General features: G+C 40.8%; 1 protein-coding gene across 2 annotated transcripts in view; it reads right to left on the reverse strand.

The window, feature by feature from the left end:
* The window catches only part of LOC100709465 (zinc finger protein GLI2), a 94,595-nt gene that overhangs the window by 6,041 nt on the left and 68,293 nt on the right, over positions 1-20,261 (reverse strand). For both annotated transcript variants that reach the window (XM_005459169.4, XM_019352253.2), the window contains 7 exons: positions 13,593-13,794; positions 12,981-13,173; positions 10,716-10,826; positions 8,796-8,936; positions 4,297-4,446; positions 3,549-3,713; positions 2,498-2,776 (listed from right to left, as the gene is read on the reverse strand). In XM_005459169.4, coding sequence (XP_005459226.1) covers positions 2,498-2,776; positions 3,549-3,713; positions 4,297-4,446; positions 8,796-8,936; positions 10,716-10,826; positions 12,981-13,173; positions 13,593-13,794 — 1,241 coding nt within the window. The remainder of the gene's footprint in view (positions 1-2,497; positions 2,777-3,548; positions 3,714-4,296; positions 4,447-8,795; positions 8,937-10,715; positions 10,827-12,980; positions 13,174-13,592; positions 13,795-20,261) is intronic.

Raw genomic sequence — 20,261 nt, forward strand, 5'->3', positions numbered from 1 at the left:
GGTCTGTGATGGGTGTTTGATAGGTCTCTGCTGTGGATGTAATCCTGTGTAATGGAAAAATGTACACCGTAGTACCATTATGAGATAACAACGTCATGTATAAATAACTCCCTGCTTGTTTCAGATGACTAATATCTCAGAAACTAACTGGATTCAATTAATTCCAATTTAATTACACAAATTAAACAAACCCCATTAAAAAAAAACAAGAAAAGCTACTTCAATAAGACATTATGCAATGTAAATTAGAGTTGTTTTTAATATTCTACCCTGAAAATGATTAAAGTCCTTCTTGACTTTTGGTACTTTAAACAGCTGTTACTGAAATAGGGCAGGGCTTCTCAGATGTTAATCAAGGAGCAGCCCCCATGCCTGAGGTCAAGCCTAGTGCTTTGGAGTGAAATTGACCTTTGCACCATGTTTGTGTTTTGCGTGCCTTTTGGCATGTTTTAAATGCAATTATCTGACATATTTGGCTGTTTTGATGAGTGAAATTACAGAATTTATTTTTTGGGTAGTGGCTTCATCCGTTTTGTATATATAGCCTATGGCAATGGTGGCAAATATGTGGCAAAGTCTCATCAAGCAAATTACAGTGAAAAAAAACTGCAGTTTTATCAATAAAATGCTCCGTTTGTCTTTCTGGAATACCAGCATTAAAAAGAAAAGCATGAGATTTAAAGTATTTCTAGCAGTATTTCAAGTTGTTTAGATTATACTGCAGTTGCTAAAAACGAAACTTCTGAACCTGACTCAACATGATCACACACAAGTGTTTTACACACTTGCTTAAATCAACGGTTTATTAAATGTGACCATTTTTGGATTATGCAGTACTGTGCAAAAGTCTCGAGCCTCACCTCATTTCTTTAGACTTAGCTAAGAAAAGGGGAACAACTGGACTCAAAAATGGAAATAAAGCATACGGCAATTCAAATGAGCTGGAAAGGCAGGCAGGTTTCTTGTCATTTCATTAATGACTGATAGTGCTGCACTGTGTGTTTCTTTTACTGCACTGGCAGTGTGTTTGGGATCATTATCATGCTGAAAAAGGTGCTTATATCGATCAGATGCTTTTCGAAAAATATTGCATGGTGGATCACAGTTTGATGGTACTTTTCTGTGTTCATATCTCATCAATTTTGACAAGATCTCCAACACCACTGAGTTATATGCAGCCCAAACCCATGACAGAGCCTCCACCGTGTTTTACAGATGTCTGTAGACACTCACTGTTGTACTTCTCGCCTGACCACCTCTGTACATACTGATAATGATTTTCACCACAGATTTTTTTATTTGGATTCAACACTCTATCAGAGCTGCTGCTGATTTTCAGTCCAGTTCTTGTATAATCCAGCCTCAGTCTTTTCTCCTTGGTTCCCTTCATTAAAAATGGCTTCTTATCAGCCAAACTTCCACTGAGACCATTTCTGACAAGGCTTCAGTGAAAGGCCAGATATATCTTAATATTTTCAAGGACACACTGCACACCATGCTGGGTTATCAGCTAATAGCTCTTTGGGAATCACCTTGGTTCAAAAGTTTTGGTCTGTCAAATTGAGTCATCTTTGGCACATAAATTACGTGTTTATGTGACAGGCAGCTCGTAATAAAGTGGCCAAAGATGCAGTTCAAAATGTGTTCTTTGCTAACTTGTTTGATTCAGGTGTGTTGACACCCTGTGTCAACACACCTGAATCAAATGATTAGTTCATTACCAGCCCTCTGGAGAACTTCAAGACATGTTGAGGTCATTTAGCCATTTTAAATCAGCTGTGTTGGATCAAGGACACCCCTGGTGTAGACACAGCACTGGTTCTTCTGTTGAGAGTTAACAATCCTCTGGAAATGGTCAGGTACAAGGACTGGACTGAAAATTAATGAAAAAGTAGCCAGTGTTTAAAATAAAAAATTGAAAGACCTTCAAAGAGCCTGAACAAATATTGCTCACAGCCACTTCAAAACATTACAAGAAAATCTGGCACCTTGGAATGAAAATGAGGAAAGGAATGAGAGAGGGTAATGAGGCATAACTCAAGATCGCTTTACAACAAGAGTGGGGAGAATAAATCTAGAGGTGTTTGGGACTTTGAAGCTGCTGTTCTCTGGTCATAATGTAATTTTGGAAGTGAATCAGTGTAATGGAAAGGAAGGAAGTTGAAAGATGGTAAAAAAAAAAAAAAAAACATGACTTTAAATGATGTACAATAGTTATAAGCCACAGGTGAGCTCACCTCAGTAAGGTCTGTCCATAAGGAAAGTCAGAAAGGAGAGAGAAATGAAAACAATGAGGCAGAAAGCTGAAGAAAGGTTAGAATAAAGAGGCATGCTGGACTAAAAGAAGAGAAATAAGAGAAATACTTCATTAAAAAGAAAGAAGTTTATACTAGAGTTGTTAGAATCAAAAGCTGTGTAATAAAGTCAGCATGCAGTACATAACTCGTCTTACTTTGTGTCCCTGTGTGTGTGTGTGTGCAGATTTGAGCGGTCTTACCACAGAGTTTTCTGTCTTGATGGATTTGACCTGCAGGTAGTCCTCCACACCTCTGGGGGAGCTGTTATCCAATATTTTGTCTTCCCTGTGGATTCGCTCTCTTGGACCTGTCTCATTCTCGCTGTTCTCCCTGGGGGGCGGCGGCCTGGGTGGCAGGTCGCTGCGCTGCTTCTTGGTGACGTGGGCCTCAGGGCCGTGTACTGTCTTCACGTGCTTCCTGAGAGAGCTGGGATCGGTGTAGCGCTTGGTGCACCCGGGGATCTTACATACGTAAGGTTTCTGTAGGTGCAGAGAAAAAATTATTCAACACCGAAATAAAAGAGTGAAAACTATCGAAAACTGCAGTTCCCAAATGTTATGGTGGCCACATCCATCTTTGTATATACAGTCATTAGAGCCTGCATATTCACTGTGAGGGTACGTAGTAAACTGTGACTCCAGCAGGCTGTGCGGATCTGCTGTCAACAGCTGTTAGCACTGAACGTTTAATGAGGAAATCAGCAGAAACAATCAGTGACTTTGGGATTTCTCAGCAGTCAGAGGCAACCTGCAGGTTTTAACTCCCCCTCTAATGCTGCGGACATGTTTTTATTGAGTTGTATCTGAGCTGCATGTGAGCAGCTCAGTGTGTCCGTGGGTTGTTGCAGCGATGCTGAATTCCCACTCTGCAGTCCCACTGAGCGCTCTGAAACACTGCCAGGATTCATTTTCTGCTCCTGCAGGTGGTCTGGCTCCTGCAGGGGCGGCAAGCATGATTCGCCCTAATGCATTGTGGGCCGTGGAGCTCATTATGCCTCCACCTCATTATTTACTCACAAATGTCTGCAAGACTTGCACAGGGGGACACAAAGGCTGCCGGCACCACTTCGTACAGACACAAAGGAACAAACCTGCTGCCCAACGTGAAGCCTTCAGCTCACCTGAGGTGGAGGTGAACTGCTGTCGCTACCTGCAGCCTCACATCTCCACCACTTCAATCGCAGCACTCTGAGAGAATTTGTTATGCAGCTCCATAAGAGAGTCTGTGTGAAGTTTCAGTGAGCTTTTGTACCTCGTTTGAGTGCGTCCGGTTCTGGTGCTTGGCCCGGTCCGAGGCGTTTGAAAAGGCTTTGTTGCATCCTTCGTGCTCGCAGACGTATGGCTTCTCGCCGGTATGCGAGCGCAGGTGGGTTTTTAGATTCTCCAGGCGGGAGTAGGCCTTAGAGCATCCCTCGAACTGCACAGGAAAACAGGAAATACTTAACTCACTCTAACAAACAAATGGCAGCAAAAAAATAAAGACAAAACACAGTTAACTGTCTGGATAAACAGTTAAATAACCAACAGGGTAACACAAAACCTTCATAGTGGACATCCTAAAGTTTGTGTGGCACTTCAAAAGTAGATATTCACTTCTATTTATGCAAGTAAAGACTTTAAATCATATCGTGAGACTGGCATCATACTTATGATTAAACCTTCAGTCACACAGGCAGAAAAACCAGTTGGAGACCAGTTGGTTGCAAAGCAGCAGTTTAGCGATTTTTTTGGAACAAAACTTAAATATACTGTTACAGCTTTTTAAATCCATCCACTGGGGTTTGGGTCAAAACCAGGGGTTTACAGATGTTGTGTGGGGTATTAATTCTTTTAATCTGACAGTAAAATGATGAATGCTTCAGTAAGAGGAAAAAAATCTGTGTTTTATCTTTGTTAAGAAAAAAATCCAGATGTGTACATATGTGCAGTTGCTGGTGTTTAGAGAGCATGAGGGGCCCCGTGGGAGCCTGAAGAGGGCGCAGAGGCCATCCGTTACCCACCGTGCACTTGTGTGGTTTCTCCCCCGTGTGTCGGCGCATGTGAACCACCAGCATGTACTGAGCTTTGAAGGGCTTCTGCTCCCGCGAACAGTCCTCCCAGCGGCACACGAACTCCTTCTTCTCTCCGTGGATGTGGTCGTTATTGATGTGCTGTGGGACACACACACACACAAAGAGAAATGAGAGGATTTTCTGGGGAGAGCTGTCCACTAAGAGGCTCTTACGTTGTTCCCGGTTTTATGTTTCTGTGGAAATCCGTCTTATCAGCGGAAATCTCAAAGGATTTTACGCTGCAGCAGAGGAAAGTCTAATTGGGAATACGAAGACTGTCTGCGACAGTGGAAATGAACATGGGTTAAAGAGCGAAATCAGACAGCTCAGTAAAAATTATTTCCTCTTAAAAGAAATCACATTTTTCTTAGCATTTTCTACAAGCTTCATCCTTTTATTGTGAGTGTTTTCAAAATTCACCTTTTTCTCTCTTATGTGTCTTTGAAACCTCAAATTTATTCCTGCTTTAACAGATTTTTGAGAGAAAAAATGCCCTCAAAAACTCAATAGAGCCTCCTGTGGAAGGTTATTGACTTACCTGATTATCTAACCCAAGTGGAAGACAGTTTGTTGTAATATTTGTACAAACACACACACTTATTTTCTTGATTACAACTGCTTGGCTTCCTCTTTTAAGGACTGTTCAACCCCAGAATAAAGTATTCTTTCCTCGTGCTCTAGTTTGATTTGGTATCTGTTTTAAAGCTATCAGCTGTCAGAAATTCTGCCTTTTCGTCAGTATAGTTGAAGTAAAATGCACTTGAAGACCTGAGGAATATCTCTTTTCAGAAATCACGACAGTCATCAACTATTTTTTTCTACCAAATAACATTTGCTATATGTATCATTGTGCAGAAGGAATTGTGCATATATCTGTGACAGGATGTCGCGTGCACCTTTAGGTGAGCCACAATCTTCACATGTGTGGTGGATGTAGACAGTGAAAGAAAATAGTTCCCACATGTTGTAGCCCCTACACAGTTGTGGATTTTTAATATCAGAGAGCATAAAGTAGGGGTCGTGAACCTGTGACCGTTCTGGCTGTCTCCAACTGCTCACTTTGATGGAAATGAATAAGTCCAAATTTAGCTTTTTTAAACCACTTTAACTTGTATTTTTTTTTTAAAGAATATCACTGTGTTTACTGGTCTGAGGGTTGATGTATTTATGACTAAAGTAGGTTTCTTTGGGGTGGCTGTGCCTCAGGTGATACATTGGGTCATCTGCTAATCAGAAGGTTGGTGATTTGGTGATGTAAACTATGATCCCAAATTAAAGTGAAACATCTGGTTTCAAAAAGCCAAGATTGCTGATGTCCCAAAAACTGGACAACTCACGCCTAAACTATCTAGATGGACGAGCATCACTACAGATCAGAAGAAAAATATGTAAAATGGATTTTGGGATGAATTCTTGCTTTAAATAAGCTGCCAGCAATGTTGGGAAATATGCTTACATGATTTATTTCAGACAAGTCCCCCCAAAAAACTTCCTTCAATTACATAAAGTACTCATTGTGGGGATAGGTTAACTGGATAATCGAAATTGTCACTAGGTGTGAATGTGCGAGTGAATGTGAGTGTGAATGGTTGTCTGTCCCTGTGTGTTGGCCCTGCGACAGACTGGCGACCTGTCCAGGGTGTACCCCGCCTCTCGCCCTATGACAGCTGAGATAGGCTCCAGCGCTCCCTGCGACCCTGAAAAGGATAAGCGGAAGCGAATGGATGGATGGACTCATTTAACCAAATTCCTCAGAGAAGCCACAGGACTGATTTTAGTAGTGTTAGGATGAGTCACCTGCTGATATCTCGCAGTAAAGACTAGTGTATCCATCCACTTTCCACCTCCGTGCTGTGTCTTTGTATGCAGATCCAGCCAGTGAGCACAGGTTTTGATCATGTTACTGATCAATGGAAAAATGATTCCTCACATGTTTACCATTGAATCTAAAGAAAAAAAATGAGCGGAGCTCTGCCAGGGAGAGGATAGGATCTAATGAAGTTTACAGGAAATGTGGTCTCGATTTGTGAAAAACAAGGGCACAGCTGACAATTACCTCGACCACAGACTCATTTGTTTACAGTGCTGCGATCAAAGCATCAGAATCATGTTGAATCCGAAGCTCCGGTGTTTGAAAATGCCACACATAGCAGCTTTAAAAGTCTGTAAACAGTCACAGAGCTGGTTTATGTGAGACTTTCCTCAGACGGACAGAAGAATCAGGGTTTAATGAATGATGGACAGCAGCCTCCCAGCCCTGCAGGACCCTCACTAATCCTCCTCACTCTGCTGCCTCTTTTCTCTCTCTGCTTCACTGCAACTGAGGAATGCCTAAGACCCTTTCAGCCAAGACTGCGTGCTGCGATGGGAAAAAATGAAAGCGATGATGGTTTGGAGGTCAGCTCGTCAGCCAGAGGAAAAACTCAAAACAAGCATGTACAAGAACTGAATGAACAGAGGTTGTTTTCAGTGTTCAGGTAGATGTTCACGTAGATGATCAAAGAGCTCATTCCTGACCTTTGGAAGAGAAAAGTCCTCTAGTCAACATTTTTAGGAATTAAAAGATTTTATTTCCCTTGTTTCAGGGCAGATTTTCTCATTTTCAGTATCAAATCTGATCCTGAGTTGTCTTCCAGCAAGGTCGGCGTTAAACTTGAAGCTTCATAATGTCAAGACCAAATAGGAGACGTTACAGCACCTACGTTCATCTCTTATTTGTATAGAAGTAATGTTGCTGTTATATTTAGTCAACTTATTTCTCTAGGTAGGAGAACACAGCTAATGCAGATTGTTTTTACAGCCATAAAGCTAACACTAGCATTCCATCTCTTGAGTGGAAAAGGTCAGCTAGCCATCCAAACCATCTGGTAACTTAGCAGGCCAAATTTCAAATGATTTATCATCTGCAAAACTGTTGACTCTCTGCTGTCCTGTGAAAAACTAAGAACAAGCTCACTGCTTCCACTGAAATTAAGCGGGTAAGTAAATTAGCTTGATTAACTGATCATCATCAAGCTAGAGCACCTCTACAAAAGCAGAGGTTTTGTCAGTTTTCTGATGTGCAGCATTCAGGTGTGTATTAACACAACACCACAATCTATCTAGGAGTGGGAATCCCAGCAAGATCAGACGTGCAATACTCAGAGAAACCGAAGAGGTACATCTCAGACTCTACAGGCCTCAGTTAGCATGTTGAATGTTAAAGCTCATGATAGCACACTTAGAAAAAGACTGAACAAGTGTGGCTTGTTTGGAAGGGTTGGTGCTCCTCATGCTTCTTTGTGGTAGCACAGCTTAGGTTTATAATGTTGCATTGAACAAAACAATCGAGTTCAGCAACAATGTCCTTTGGATAGGTCAGACCATAATGGAGACGTTTGGTCGTAATGCACAAAACTAAACACAGCGGCCTGCACACCCTGCAGTCATCAGGTCAACTATGAACTCTTCTGTATACCAAAGTATTCTAGAGTCAAATATGAGCCTTTTGTTTGACAGGTAAAGCATACAATGATCCCAAGAACAGCATCAAATATACAACAGAATGACTGAAAAAGAAAATGATAAAGGTGTTTCAGTGGCAAAAGTCGATGTACTGAAGTAATGTTGCAAAGAAGATTGGCCCCAAACTCCAAGTCATACAGTAAACCATTACCTCAAGTTATTGCTGCTGAAGGTGGTTCAACAAGCTATTGAATCATGTGCTGTACTTCTCTCTTTGTCAGCAGCAGTATCTGCCAGAATGGCAGTAGTTCATGCTGTGAGATAAGAATGTGTTGGATGTTCACAGGGAAACTGAGGTTTGTATATAATATGTGACAATCATAATTTTTATGGTTCTAATTTTTGTTTGCAGTTGCTGGTTGGTCAGGTTTAAGGAGACCGTAGTTTGGCTGCCACAAGAGGAACCCAACCAAGGTCACCAGTCGAAACAGGAGTCATTTTAACCTGTTAAGCAACAACACAGTTTCTTCTAGAATACAGTTTGAGTCGCAGTTATCTATCACAGCTTGCATGTTTTATGTCTTCTCCCACTGAAAACGCTATGTGCAGATGAACAGAATCAACTTTCTGGGACTTTCATATTTTACTTTTGTTTTAAATGAGTGCTTGGTGCATGATGTGTGAGTGATGCAAGAAAAAATGACTAATATCATTCAGATATGACATTCTGATTGTTGGAATTCAAACTGACTGATTTTTAACCACAACTGAGCCAAACCAAACTCACATAATCTAGATTTAATATCTTTATCTGAGTTTTCAGAAGCTACGTTGTTCATATGGTATTTATTCAACAGCCTGATAGGGTTTTCATTGGCCGGATTTTCATGGTTTTGGAACAAATGTTTCTGTCAGCTTCATTTCTTTTAGGTTAGCAAAGGTCTTGAGATGTCAGAATATTTTTCAGTTTGCAGACGGTGGTTTTTTTGCAGTCGCACACTTACGTGGACCAGCTGGTCCTGCGTGTCGTACTCTTTGGTGCAGCCTTCCCAGTGGCAGTTGGTTTCGTAAACAGCCTCGGGCTCCTGCTTACAATCGTCCCGATCCACGTCATCCTTCAGGTCCAACAAGCCACTGTGATGGTTCTGTAGAGAATCCAGACAGAACACTGTTAAACACATGTCAAGCTGTCCTTTATTTTTCTCAATATAAATGAAAAACACCAAGAGTTATTTATGTTGAACTGAAATAAGTACATTTTCTCGCCGTCATCTGAGAGCTTGTTTGCACCAAGCACATGTGGAAGCGTTTACTGCCCAGCTGTTAGGAGTCACATTCAGCTGTTTGTTCATATGTTTTACCTGCCACGAACACCAGAGATGGTAAATTACAGATTAAAGCTCGCACCGCTCCATCATGCTTCACTGAAGTTAAAGAGGTTGGCATCAGAGTTGTTTTGACAACCTCGACCACAAACACACACGCGTGACTTCTGTTTACAACTCCACGTTAGCTTGTAATTAATTCAGCAGCGTGAACGTAAATGAACCAAACACTGAAATCTCACATCGTCAGCTTTGTGTTTCTGAGTGTGTGATCAGGCATCCGGGCTCGTCTTCAACAGCGGCAAATCTTCTGGTAAACCTGTTGAGAAACTGTGTTTCTCAAACAGTTCTTTCAGTTTGATAAAAGCTTACACAGTTTTCTAAATATCGCCCCCACTTTCCCCAGTTTTCACTGTCTAAAAACCTTCCAGAATTTCCAAAATTGTTCCCACTTTTCCTTTCACTACTTTCTAAAAAAATAAAAATAAAAATCAAAGAATGTCCCAGAGTTGTGATCAACATTCCAACCAAAAACGTTTCACTTTCCTAAAAATATATATATATATATATCTTCGCGTTCCAAAAAATTCCCAGACTTTCCAGTTCACAACTTTGTAAAAAATTGAAACTTTCCTCAGATGTCCCCACTTCCTGGAAGTGTCACTGTTTAAAATGTTCTCCTGCTCAGGGTCCTCACCAAGACAAATGTACAGGGACGCTCACACATGTCTGAGACACAAACTGACACGTAGTTTGTCCCACGTGGCTTCCCGTACACTTCCACCAACACAAAGACGCACACACACACTGACACGCAAGGTGCTGACTGCAGCATGTTTGTCTCTGCCCCACGCACGCTATCTTCATCAATTCTGGTGGCCCCAAGACGACTGCGCGCACCGCCGTCCCCATGCATCACGCCCAAACCTGCCTCGCTATCGGAGAGAAGCCGCAAATTTGTCAAAAGGAAGAGGAAAAGGCTCCTCACATGACAATAAAGCCCGGCCAATATTTCATGAAAATGAAGTGCTCTGGCACAGTTTACAGTGGCCGCGGAGGGAGAGGGAGGGGGAGCCAAACGAATGGATGCAAAGCTCTTATCATGTGGAGTTTTTCTGTATCCGAGATGCGATTTACAAGAAGGTCACAGGAGGCTGTGGCACATCAGGGGCCACGGATCAGGACACAGAGAACGAAGGCAAACAAATGTTCCCACTTTCCTGTCCAAACTCCCACGCTTCTCAAAACGGTCCAAAAACATCACCTCATGATCCAAAAAAGGTCCTGATTTTACAAACATCTAATCACTCTTTAAAAAGGTCGTGACTTTTTTAAAAGCATCCCCATTTGTAATGAATGGCGCCAAAGTTTCTTTCAAAATTAAGTCCCGTCTTTCCACACAATGCCTCTTTCCAAAGAGCCTTCACTCCTGAAACTACGTCCAGACTTTCCGAAATATTCTCACATTTTTTGTGCTGTTGAGCAAATTGTTATCTATTTACAGTTCAAGTCTCGGTTAACTCAAAGGTCATTTTACTCCATATAACCCTGAAGCAAACTTAAAGCAGTAAAACACAGTTTTCTCTTATTCTTTCATACCGGTGAACAGGGAGACGATGGCCTCAGTCCCTCTGCTTCAGGCTTGACCTTTGACCTTTTGGTGTTCATGGGGTCAACTGTGCTGCTGACGGCCGAGTCACCCCCGTGGTTCTGAGGAGGGGAAAGATTCAGGATCAGACACCTTAAGATGTTATGCAAGAACATCTAGAACTGATTTAAGTGAATTGAAGTAAAAAATCCTGTTACTCCTGCACGATAATCATATTTTTACAGGAGGGTTACTGTAACCTAAAGTTCAAAATGTAGGGAAGCCCGTGGAGGACAATATTACATTTTTGAGTGATTTATCTACTGCTCTCCTTCTGTTTGTGTGTATATTTATTGTTATTTACTTATTTATTTTTTGCTTGTTTTAATATGTAAGTAATTTTCTTACTTTCTAACTTAATACTTTTTCTTACTGTATTTATTTATTGTTTTTATGCTGCTTTATGTGTGATACTGGGTTATATAAATAACACTAACTTACTTTAAATGCAATATGGTGTCACCCTGTGGAGTAGATTTAAAAATATAAATGAAATAGTGATACTACTACTACTACTAATAATAATAATAATAACAACAACCAGCAACCAAGACAAAACCCCACTAGAACAAAAATAAAAATAAACAAACATTTCTATATTTATCACAGAGTAATTCATATTCTCAGCTGAAAAAGGCCTCTAAAAAGGGCAAATACAATTCAAAATATAACACAAGGCAAATCACCTGCCCCTGTTCCCTCCTGCAGGATCTACACGATGCCCTTCCTAACCTCTCACACAAACATCTGTAATCTGAGCCTGACCCCGAGATTAGACGACGAGATTAGACAGAGAAACCAAGTGTGGGAGTAGAGAAATGATGGGTTACCCCCAAGAGTTTACCTCTGAGGGGGACACTGCGCACAGCGAGCATGTGCGGAGGCTGACACCGCAAATCAAAACACTGCGAGCGCCGTGACCCGGTGAGCGAGCGAGGGCGGTATGATGACAAACAAAATCTACAGTGAGCACAAACAGCTGGAAACCGGAGCTGCAAAATTCAGGGTTTGGCTAAACAGTTGTTTCAGCAGCTGGCATGGAGAAAAATACCTGGGGAACAAAAAGGGGGGAATTTCCTGCAACCGCACAGAAATCAGAGGCTTCAATCATCCAGAAAGTTTCAAGTACACAAAAGTCTGTCAGCTTACAGCTGTCTTAAACTTATATTATTTTCTCTGTTTATTTAAAATCAAACCAGACAAAACTGTCTTTCGTTTGAAGAACTTTAAGTACTGTTTCAAATATAAGAGGCAGATGTTTACAGTCTTGTTTTTTAAAACAGCAAAAGAAATAAAAATGTATAAGAAAACTACAATATCCAGTAATGACAGTATTCAGATGTCGGTGTGTATATGACTTCCACCTAAACAGCAGTCATACTGTAAGAATAAACATTTTACTTCTGCTTAGTCAAAATAGAAAATTAACAACAGCCTTATAAGAACGTTTCAACAAAGCTGATGTTACTGAACCAGTGAAAATGTGCTTAAAAATGACTTTTATAGAAGGAAAATGCAGCGACTACCAGAAACTCTGAGTAAAAAAATTTAAAAATAATAATCCTTACTAGCAACAACTAAGAAGAGAAAAATGTGTAGCCCCTGAGCATTACATAGTAAAAAGAAAATCAACAAAAAATAGATAAAATTGGATTATTAATTCTGAAAAATGAATCCAGAACCAGGTCCTGTGTGACAGGTTAAACAAAAAAGAACAAGTAGGGCTTTTTTAGCAAAAAAAATATATATATATGTGTAAAAAAATCTTTAAAAAGCATTTTGTCTTTAAAAGAGGTGGAAAACCAAAAGCTCTCATTCACTTTAAGATTATTTGAACTTGTTTCTAACAGAAACTGCTGCTAAATTCTGTCCAAATCAATATGACAGCATCTTCTACAGTCTTCATATATTTATACGTGTCTATGGAAAATATATTGAAAGGGAAAAAAACTGAATCACATTTATGGGAAAAAAATTTTGACTCATTTCTCAGCTTTGAGCATTCCTCAGAAATGTGAATGTGTTTAATTTTAGTCACAAACCAGTTAAACAATCCTTTAGCACAAACTCTTCTTTCATTTCTGTGAATTCGTTTTTTCTCCTGTACTGGAGAGGACATGACAGAGCACACAGGAAAGCAGGACGGCGAGGGGCAATGAAATGGAGAAAATGATGCGAAGTGGAATCAAACTCTTGCCCCTTTATATATTTTATACCTTGGATACCAGGTCGCTGTTTTGGGTGGAGGCGGGCAGCGAGCAGAGGCCGAGGGCCCCCTGGCGGGTGGCGAAGGTGGGCGGCGGCTGGATGAGGGGCGGAGTGTGGCCGAAGGCGCTGAGGCCTCGCTGCTGGGAGAGGAGCTGCTGGTAGGCCATGGGATTGATGGGGTGAGGGAAGGGGAAGGACGGGCTGCAAGAGGAAAAACAGATTTTTGTATAAAAGAGAATCTCAGCGCTAAACATAAAACTTGATACTTATATTTACAATGAATAAATTAAACTTTGGTTTACTGTGCAGTTAACCTTCATTCTTTAATTATTTGAGGAAATCAAATTAAAAACGAAAATCAGAAAGAAAGAAGAAAAAACTTTGTGGCTTTTTCCGTCTGCAACATATCAACCAATCAGGAGAGAGAGTGAGAGATAATCAGACACCTGAGCTGATTAAACCTGTTCAGTCTGTGAAGGCGATCAAACTCTGCAAGGGTTCAGTGATTGAGATAAAGAATCAAAACTTGTCTCATGAGAAGATTTAAGTTCAGTGGATCTGCACCTTTGAGTGACAGGTCCAGGTGTTACGTTATCTGACATCAGTGTGGGTGCGGATACCTGAGCCCGCCGACCGACAGGTGTCCGTAGGAGCTGCTGGCGGCCGAGCTGGAGCGTGAATTGTTGATGTATGCCACCAGGGAGTTGGGCGAGGTGCGGATCATCGTCTGGAGGTCGATGCTGGCGTCGGACAGCGGCGAGATAGACAGCGCCCTTTTCCTGCTGAGCCGCGGCGTCAGTCTGGGGCTTGAGAACCGCGACACTGTGGATGACACACAGGTGGGTGAACAGGTGATATTATCCATCACACTGGTAACATGTAGGTTAGCAGTGAGAGGAGTCTAAAGGAAAGACTCTTAAATCTAACGAGTCACTCTCCACCTGAATGCAGTCTACTTAGAATCAGCCTGTGTCTGCTGTTTGTGCTATTTTGGGGTGGAGGCATTAAAGCGGTGAGGGTGGAAGTGCATGCTTGCTGTGATGGATGCTGCTGCAGCATCGCTGTGACACCCAAAACCCCGCGGACTCACAACAGCCCTATCAATAAGTGCTCACAGCGAATATAGTAAACTATCTGTTCCACTGACGCAAACAGAGCCTGGCAGATATTACTGTAGATATCAGACAATAAAGTCAAGCCTCAAAGATGCAGGAATTGCACTGTAGAAGCAATCTTCTGGAATAAGTGACCTACATCCGACTGGATCTGTCCCACTGACACAAATTTTAAATGGAGAAGGGTCGAGGGGGTTAGTTGTTGTTTGATTGCACAACACTGAGAAGAATCACCATGTTTCCAGGGTATTTCGGTTTACAACTCCCTACTTTCCTAAAATAAGTAAAGAACACTTTGAGTGGAGGGAGAATTCAAATAGTTGCAGGTTGGGTTTCAGTTTGTCTTTACATAGGGAATAGAGTATAACAATGATGACACCTGGCTTTATTTGCATAACATTATATGAAAACTGTCTTTACTGTACAGTCTAAGTCAGCGGTCCCCAACCCCCGGGCCTCGGACCGGTACCGAGTCGTTTGGTACCGGGCTGCGAGAGTTGAGGCTCGGGTGTGAAATGTATGGTTTTCAGGGGTTTTATTGGTTTTTATCGTTATTTTTTAAAATCATTTTTATCATGAACTCGGTTTCACTGGGTCTTTTCCCGTGTGTTATGAATAAATCTTGTTTTTTTGGTACCGATACTGGTTTTATTTTGTTGTATTTATCCGCAACACCTGAAAGGCCAGTCCGTGAAAATATTGTCGGAGATAAACCGGTCCGCTAATGTCCACTAGGTGTGGGCTCCAAAAGTTAAAATGTCCAACTTTTTTAGTTCCAGCAGAAATAAATGTGTTTACAGCTTAATACAAAAAACATTTTTAGCCTATATAGTTAATTTCCCCTCATGACAACTATACGGGGGAATAATTTTTTTTTTATAATTCACCTATTTAAATTGCATTAAGGCATTATTAGAGGTCGTGCTGCCTTGACTGACAGGTGCTTTAGCTGCTAACTGTCTGCTAGGCTTCACCTCAGCTAATTGGAGTTCCTGAATGGACCTCTAGACCAAGTTTAAAAGGATTTGTTTAATTTGGTAATAAGTAAAATCAGATCATCAGCCTACAGTTACAGGTTGCGATCAGTTTGTTCCTTCTGGTGCACTTTTCGTATGATCATCTGACAGATAATATGGCCTATTGTGTAGTTATTGTACTAACAGACCATCCCTCCAGTTTTTGTAAAATTCTGATTTTATTTGGCTTTTAAATAGCAAGAATCAGCGTCTGTGTTAGCTGAACTTACCCTCTCATTCTGATATGCTCATTTCTGTCTTGAAAAAACCAACACAGAGACTAAAACACTGACACTGACCCTTCAGAACTTGAAGTTCAGAAGCCAAAGCTAGCATCACAATGGCTACTTCCATTATGATTTCGTTTTCTATCCACTCTATGATAGTTTGGGTTTAACAGAATTATGTCACTACAACAGCAGGAAGTGTTTTTCACCATCTGTGCTAAACTAATCACCTGTTGGCTGCATCAGGTGATCAGTTTGCAAAACTAATCTACCAAGAGTCACTCCAGTTCCTGTCAATGCCTTTAATCTAAAAACAGCTGTCATCACAATGGCACTCAATCAATTTGAGCGAATGGACAAAGGACCCCACATTTATTATGTCCATGTAGATAAGAAGCATCAGTAAATAATTTGTTTTTCTTACAAGGAAGCTAATATGCTAACAACAGGACTTAGTCCCTTGATGGCAAATTTAGAACTGTAGTTAAACCATAATTTACATGCATCTATATGAAACTGTTTGTTTGGTGGTTGAAAGGTGAATGCTGTTGCTCGGCTGATGTGTGTAATCTTTGGGTACCCAAAGTGCCTCATCCTACTGAGACATCCCTAATACTCACAGGCAGGTCATTTTACCATCTGTAAGGGGTTGTATTTTATACAAATGCACTGCAATGAAATGGGTCCTTAATGGGCTGCCATAAAGGTGAAAAATGAGGGAAACATATCCCCACCATCACAGCGTTAACATGTATTTGGTGCTGTTTAAACAGTAATCAATAAAACTGACTTCTGGGTGAATCAGAAAAATTAGGCAAATTTTTTTATCAATGTGTTTCTTGGTTGGATTCGGGAGAGTTTGACAGAGGTCAACATGTACCGGCTGTTTATTGTTTTAAAAAATTAACGTGAGAAGGGCTTAAATTACAGACAAATACATGTTTTTTTTCCCAAGTTTTCTTTTGGAGAAAAACCCTCATTTCAGTTCTCACAGGCCTTAGAGTGAAGCAGGGAATTAGCCTCCTCTGCAGCTCTCTGATCATTACATTTCACAACTTTAGTCTTTAGTCCAAACATGTGTCTGCATGAAATCCAATGCAGCTCTCACATCTGCCCACATGTGGCGACCTCATTAAGATTCAGACACGACCAATCAATCTTCCCACAATAATTCCTTGTAATTACTCCAGATAAACATCACCCAGTCCAGGTTGGACTTCACGATGCTAAATGAGGGCAATTTACAAAGAATTGATTTCAACTGCAAGGAAATGTATGCAGAACCATCTGATCGATCTCAGCTCTGACATGTAAATTCAGACAAGTAAACTCTTCTTCAAGCAGGGAAAACAGGCTCCAAACTTCCTTTTTCTTTAAGTTGTAACACTGGGAGGAATTACAGAACTCATTGCATGCTTTATTGTAATTTTTTTCCTAACCAGCTAGTCCAGAAGACAAGAAGAAGCACACTGACTGTATTTAGGTGTTATGGTTAAATAATAATGTTTAATGTGACATAAGTAAATAAACAGATTTTAAAAGATTCAACCTGAGACTATAGATATTTTTTTCCTATAAAGTCAGAGTGAGTCAATCCCCACAAACTGTATATAAAAGATGTAAGTAGCCACTATGATGTCAGCCATGTATTTCTGGCATGGTGAACCCTTAAAGTGAGCAGACTGAATAATCTCCATGTTGGGTTTCTGAGTCAGACCACATTCAGATGAAAGGATGAGATGAGAAGACGTTATGAGCTAATGCTGGTTGGTATAGCTTGGTTAGCAAGCTGCACCCATAAACTGTAACAGTGCATCACATAGATTAGCACAATTATTTGACAAATTACAGTATTAGCAATATTTATAATTAGCACTATTATCCTGAATGACATCTGTTACCGCTCATAAACTTTTTAATTATTTTTTTCCCTAAAAAATCTTGTGTCAGCGTCTCCCTCTCTGCAATCTTGGAATCTCTGAGCTCTGTCAATGAAATGGTGGTAAAGACCAACACAGTCGTACACTTGTGTCAAAAAGTGAGATTGAAACAACACCAAAGCAAATCAGCTGTCAGTAGGTGTGATGTTACATTTGGCCACTGTATGTGGGTGCAATAACAGCATGCATGAGCTATGAGTAAAGCGCAGCGACATCTTTTACTTCAAGTCTATGATTCTGCTCCTCAGCAGGCTTCCTGAAACTGGCCAGTCAGAAGAAAGCAGGCCTTTGGGGAGAGGGGGCATAAAGAGACAGGAACAAAAAAAATTGTGTGTTTATAGTTTATGGAGTCCTACAAGGTATTTACATAGAACTAATTACCAGGTATCTCTGTCTGTGCATTGCATTCATACAACTCAGAGATGCATTATTAGCTGATAATGTAGAGCTTTACCCTCTGGAATTGGATTTTAAAAAACAAGAAAACAGCCCAATGCTGAAGACAGTACTTCAAAATATGAGTTAACAAGCTCACGGGTGACATCATGGTGGGTATTACCATGTATAGAGCTAAGCCTCTGGGAAGATTCAAATACGTTTTCTGAAACCCTGGTAATGACTACAATGTGGCTGGTTAATCTGGTTTTAATCTGCAACATGTGCACTGACTCATATCTGTGGCTGTTTTTAGGCAAGTCTACATAGTGCACACAGCCATATCTGTTTGCTACTTATAAATAAATGAAAGCCTTAAAAGTTGCCCTTTATTTTTGCACATCAAATTACCAAATAATAACAGTGAAAGAAGCTGGTATCTTCCTCAAAGATGGGAACGTTTAAAAAATTTACATTTAAAGAAAGAGTTTATTCATGTTCTCAACAACTGAGCTAATTAAAGCACATTAAAGGATTGTATTGGACACCTGACACTAAATCCTGCCTGGAAAAGGGCTGTTAAGATAAATGTTAAAATCTGTCCTTGTTCCTTACAAAGAAACAGTTGAGGGGACTCCTGGACCACATCTGGTTCACTTCCTGTCACCAAGACTCAGAAACTAGAGGCTCTGACGTTGAGCTTTTCCTGCGACAGCGAGGAGCTCGGCAAGCAATTAATTCTGCTTTGTTTGCTTTCACTGCCGTCCTTATTAACGATGGGCCTCGGAGAGTCTTTCCAACTACGTCCTGCAGCATGTGTTATCTGTTTAAAGACTTGAGGAGCAGGAGGAGGAGGCATCTTTATGCTGGGACATATGGAATTTGAATGATGATCTAAAAAATCCACAGAAGAGGAAAAACATCAGCGCTCGATTCTCGAGGGATATCTTAGCTCTGGAGGTTTGTTACTGTTTGAGGGGCAGCCGGTGTTGCTGGATGCTAATTTGGACATTTAACCAGATGAAACTCAGATAAAGCTCAGGTTGATGCTGATGGTGGTGGTGGGGGTGAGATTTTCTTTTTTTTTTCCTACTGTTATCGGTGATGGCGGCAGCGGCTCGTATGACGCCGTTCAGGACTGGCAGCCATATTCATCTCTGTTACTTCCTCTCACCTCTGGGGAGATGTGTTTATTAATGTGCCACTTCCACTGATAAATGGACCAATGGAAAACCCCGGCTCGACTCGCTCGCTGCTGCCACTGCCGCCTCCCCCACTTCTCCATTGTGATTTATATTAGAAGCTGCTTTGGGGAGGGGGGGTGAAGTGTGTTGGTGAAACATTTTGGGAAGACGGGGGCTCTCAATTAAAGGAAAGTCATAAACTTTAGATAAAAATCAATAAACTGCTTACACTTTCGATTATTCTGGGGTCAAACTTTGACATAAGCACTTAAAAAAACTCACAAGGAGTCTGTCAACTATGACATCTGTTAATTTTAAATAAACATTTAAGCAAAAGTGACTAAATGATAGCCAAAAATATTTTCCTTATGTGGGCAATAAATATGAAGAAAACCAGTCAAAGATGCTTCCCAGATAGAAGTGAATGTTTGGCCCAGATGTGGCCCACATCTGCAGTTTTCTTTGGCCTTGAATGACTGCATAAACATGGGGTTAGCATGGCTGCCACAACGCAGCCAGAGGTCAAGGATGTTCTGTTTTTGAGAAACGACACTCGCCAGCGCCCCAAGTGCCAAAAGAAGCCCGGATTAGGCCCAGATGTGTCGGCTCTCTGGGTTAACTTTACATGATTGCACTTTGCACATCTCTCATTCTGGAGCTAATAAAAAGACACCAGACCATCGACCATGAAAACGTCTAACAGATGAGTAAATTCGATGCCTAAAAAAAAATTACCTTTTCTCATGAAAATAAAGATGTAATCGCTATAAAATAAAATCTCATGTTATGACTTTGCCAAGTTTCTATTCTTTCAACTGCAGCGTGAGACTGTTTTATTTGTAACAGAAAGTTTTTAAATCATTATAATATAAACAAGTCAAACTGAAGACAAAACTGATCTGATGGTGTGAAAGATTATCTTCAAAAACAACAAACTTTGAGGTTACTTATTCAACATGAAACTACCACAGATGGTGTCAAAGATAGACACGAGAGGAACTGTTCACCCACACACACACAAAAATGATTTAAAGATCTTAAAACAGAAATTAGTAGATCTGCTGCACGTGTTGAATATCTCCGCCTTGAATTTTTACTCAGCTTTAGCCAAAGTCCAAAAACAAACCAATCAAAACCTTCTGATGCCAAAAGCCTGGTAACAGATTTGCAGAAAACTAAATATTTGTAGGACTGAGTGCAACCACAGAAGATGACTATGAAGAAATCATCTTAGACAGCATTCCTGTTAGACAGATATCTGCTGTGTTGCTTCTTTTGAGTAGTTTTTCTCAAACATCACCAGCTTTCCTCCCCTCGTTTCTAAGAATGGAAATATTTCACTGCATTTGGCAGGTAGAGTGATCTTGCTGCTCCCTACTCACAGTTTCAGTGAATATCTTAACAATGACATTTTGGCGAGACGGAGCCAAAC

This window comes from Oreochromis niloticus, linkage group LG23 (genome assembly GCF_001858045.2).
Source record: "Oreochromis niloticus isolate F11D_XX linkage group LG23, O_niloticus_UMD_NMBU, whole genome shotgun sequence".
In the NCBI taxonomy this organism is placed as follows: Eukaryota; Metazoa; Chordata; class Actinopteri; order Cichliformes; family Cichlidae; genus Oreochromis; species Oreochromis niloticus.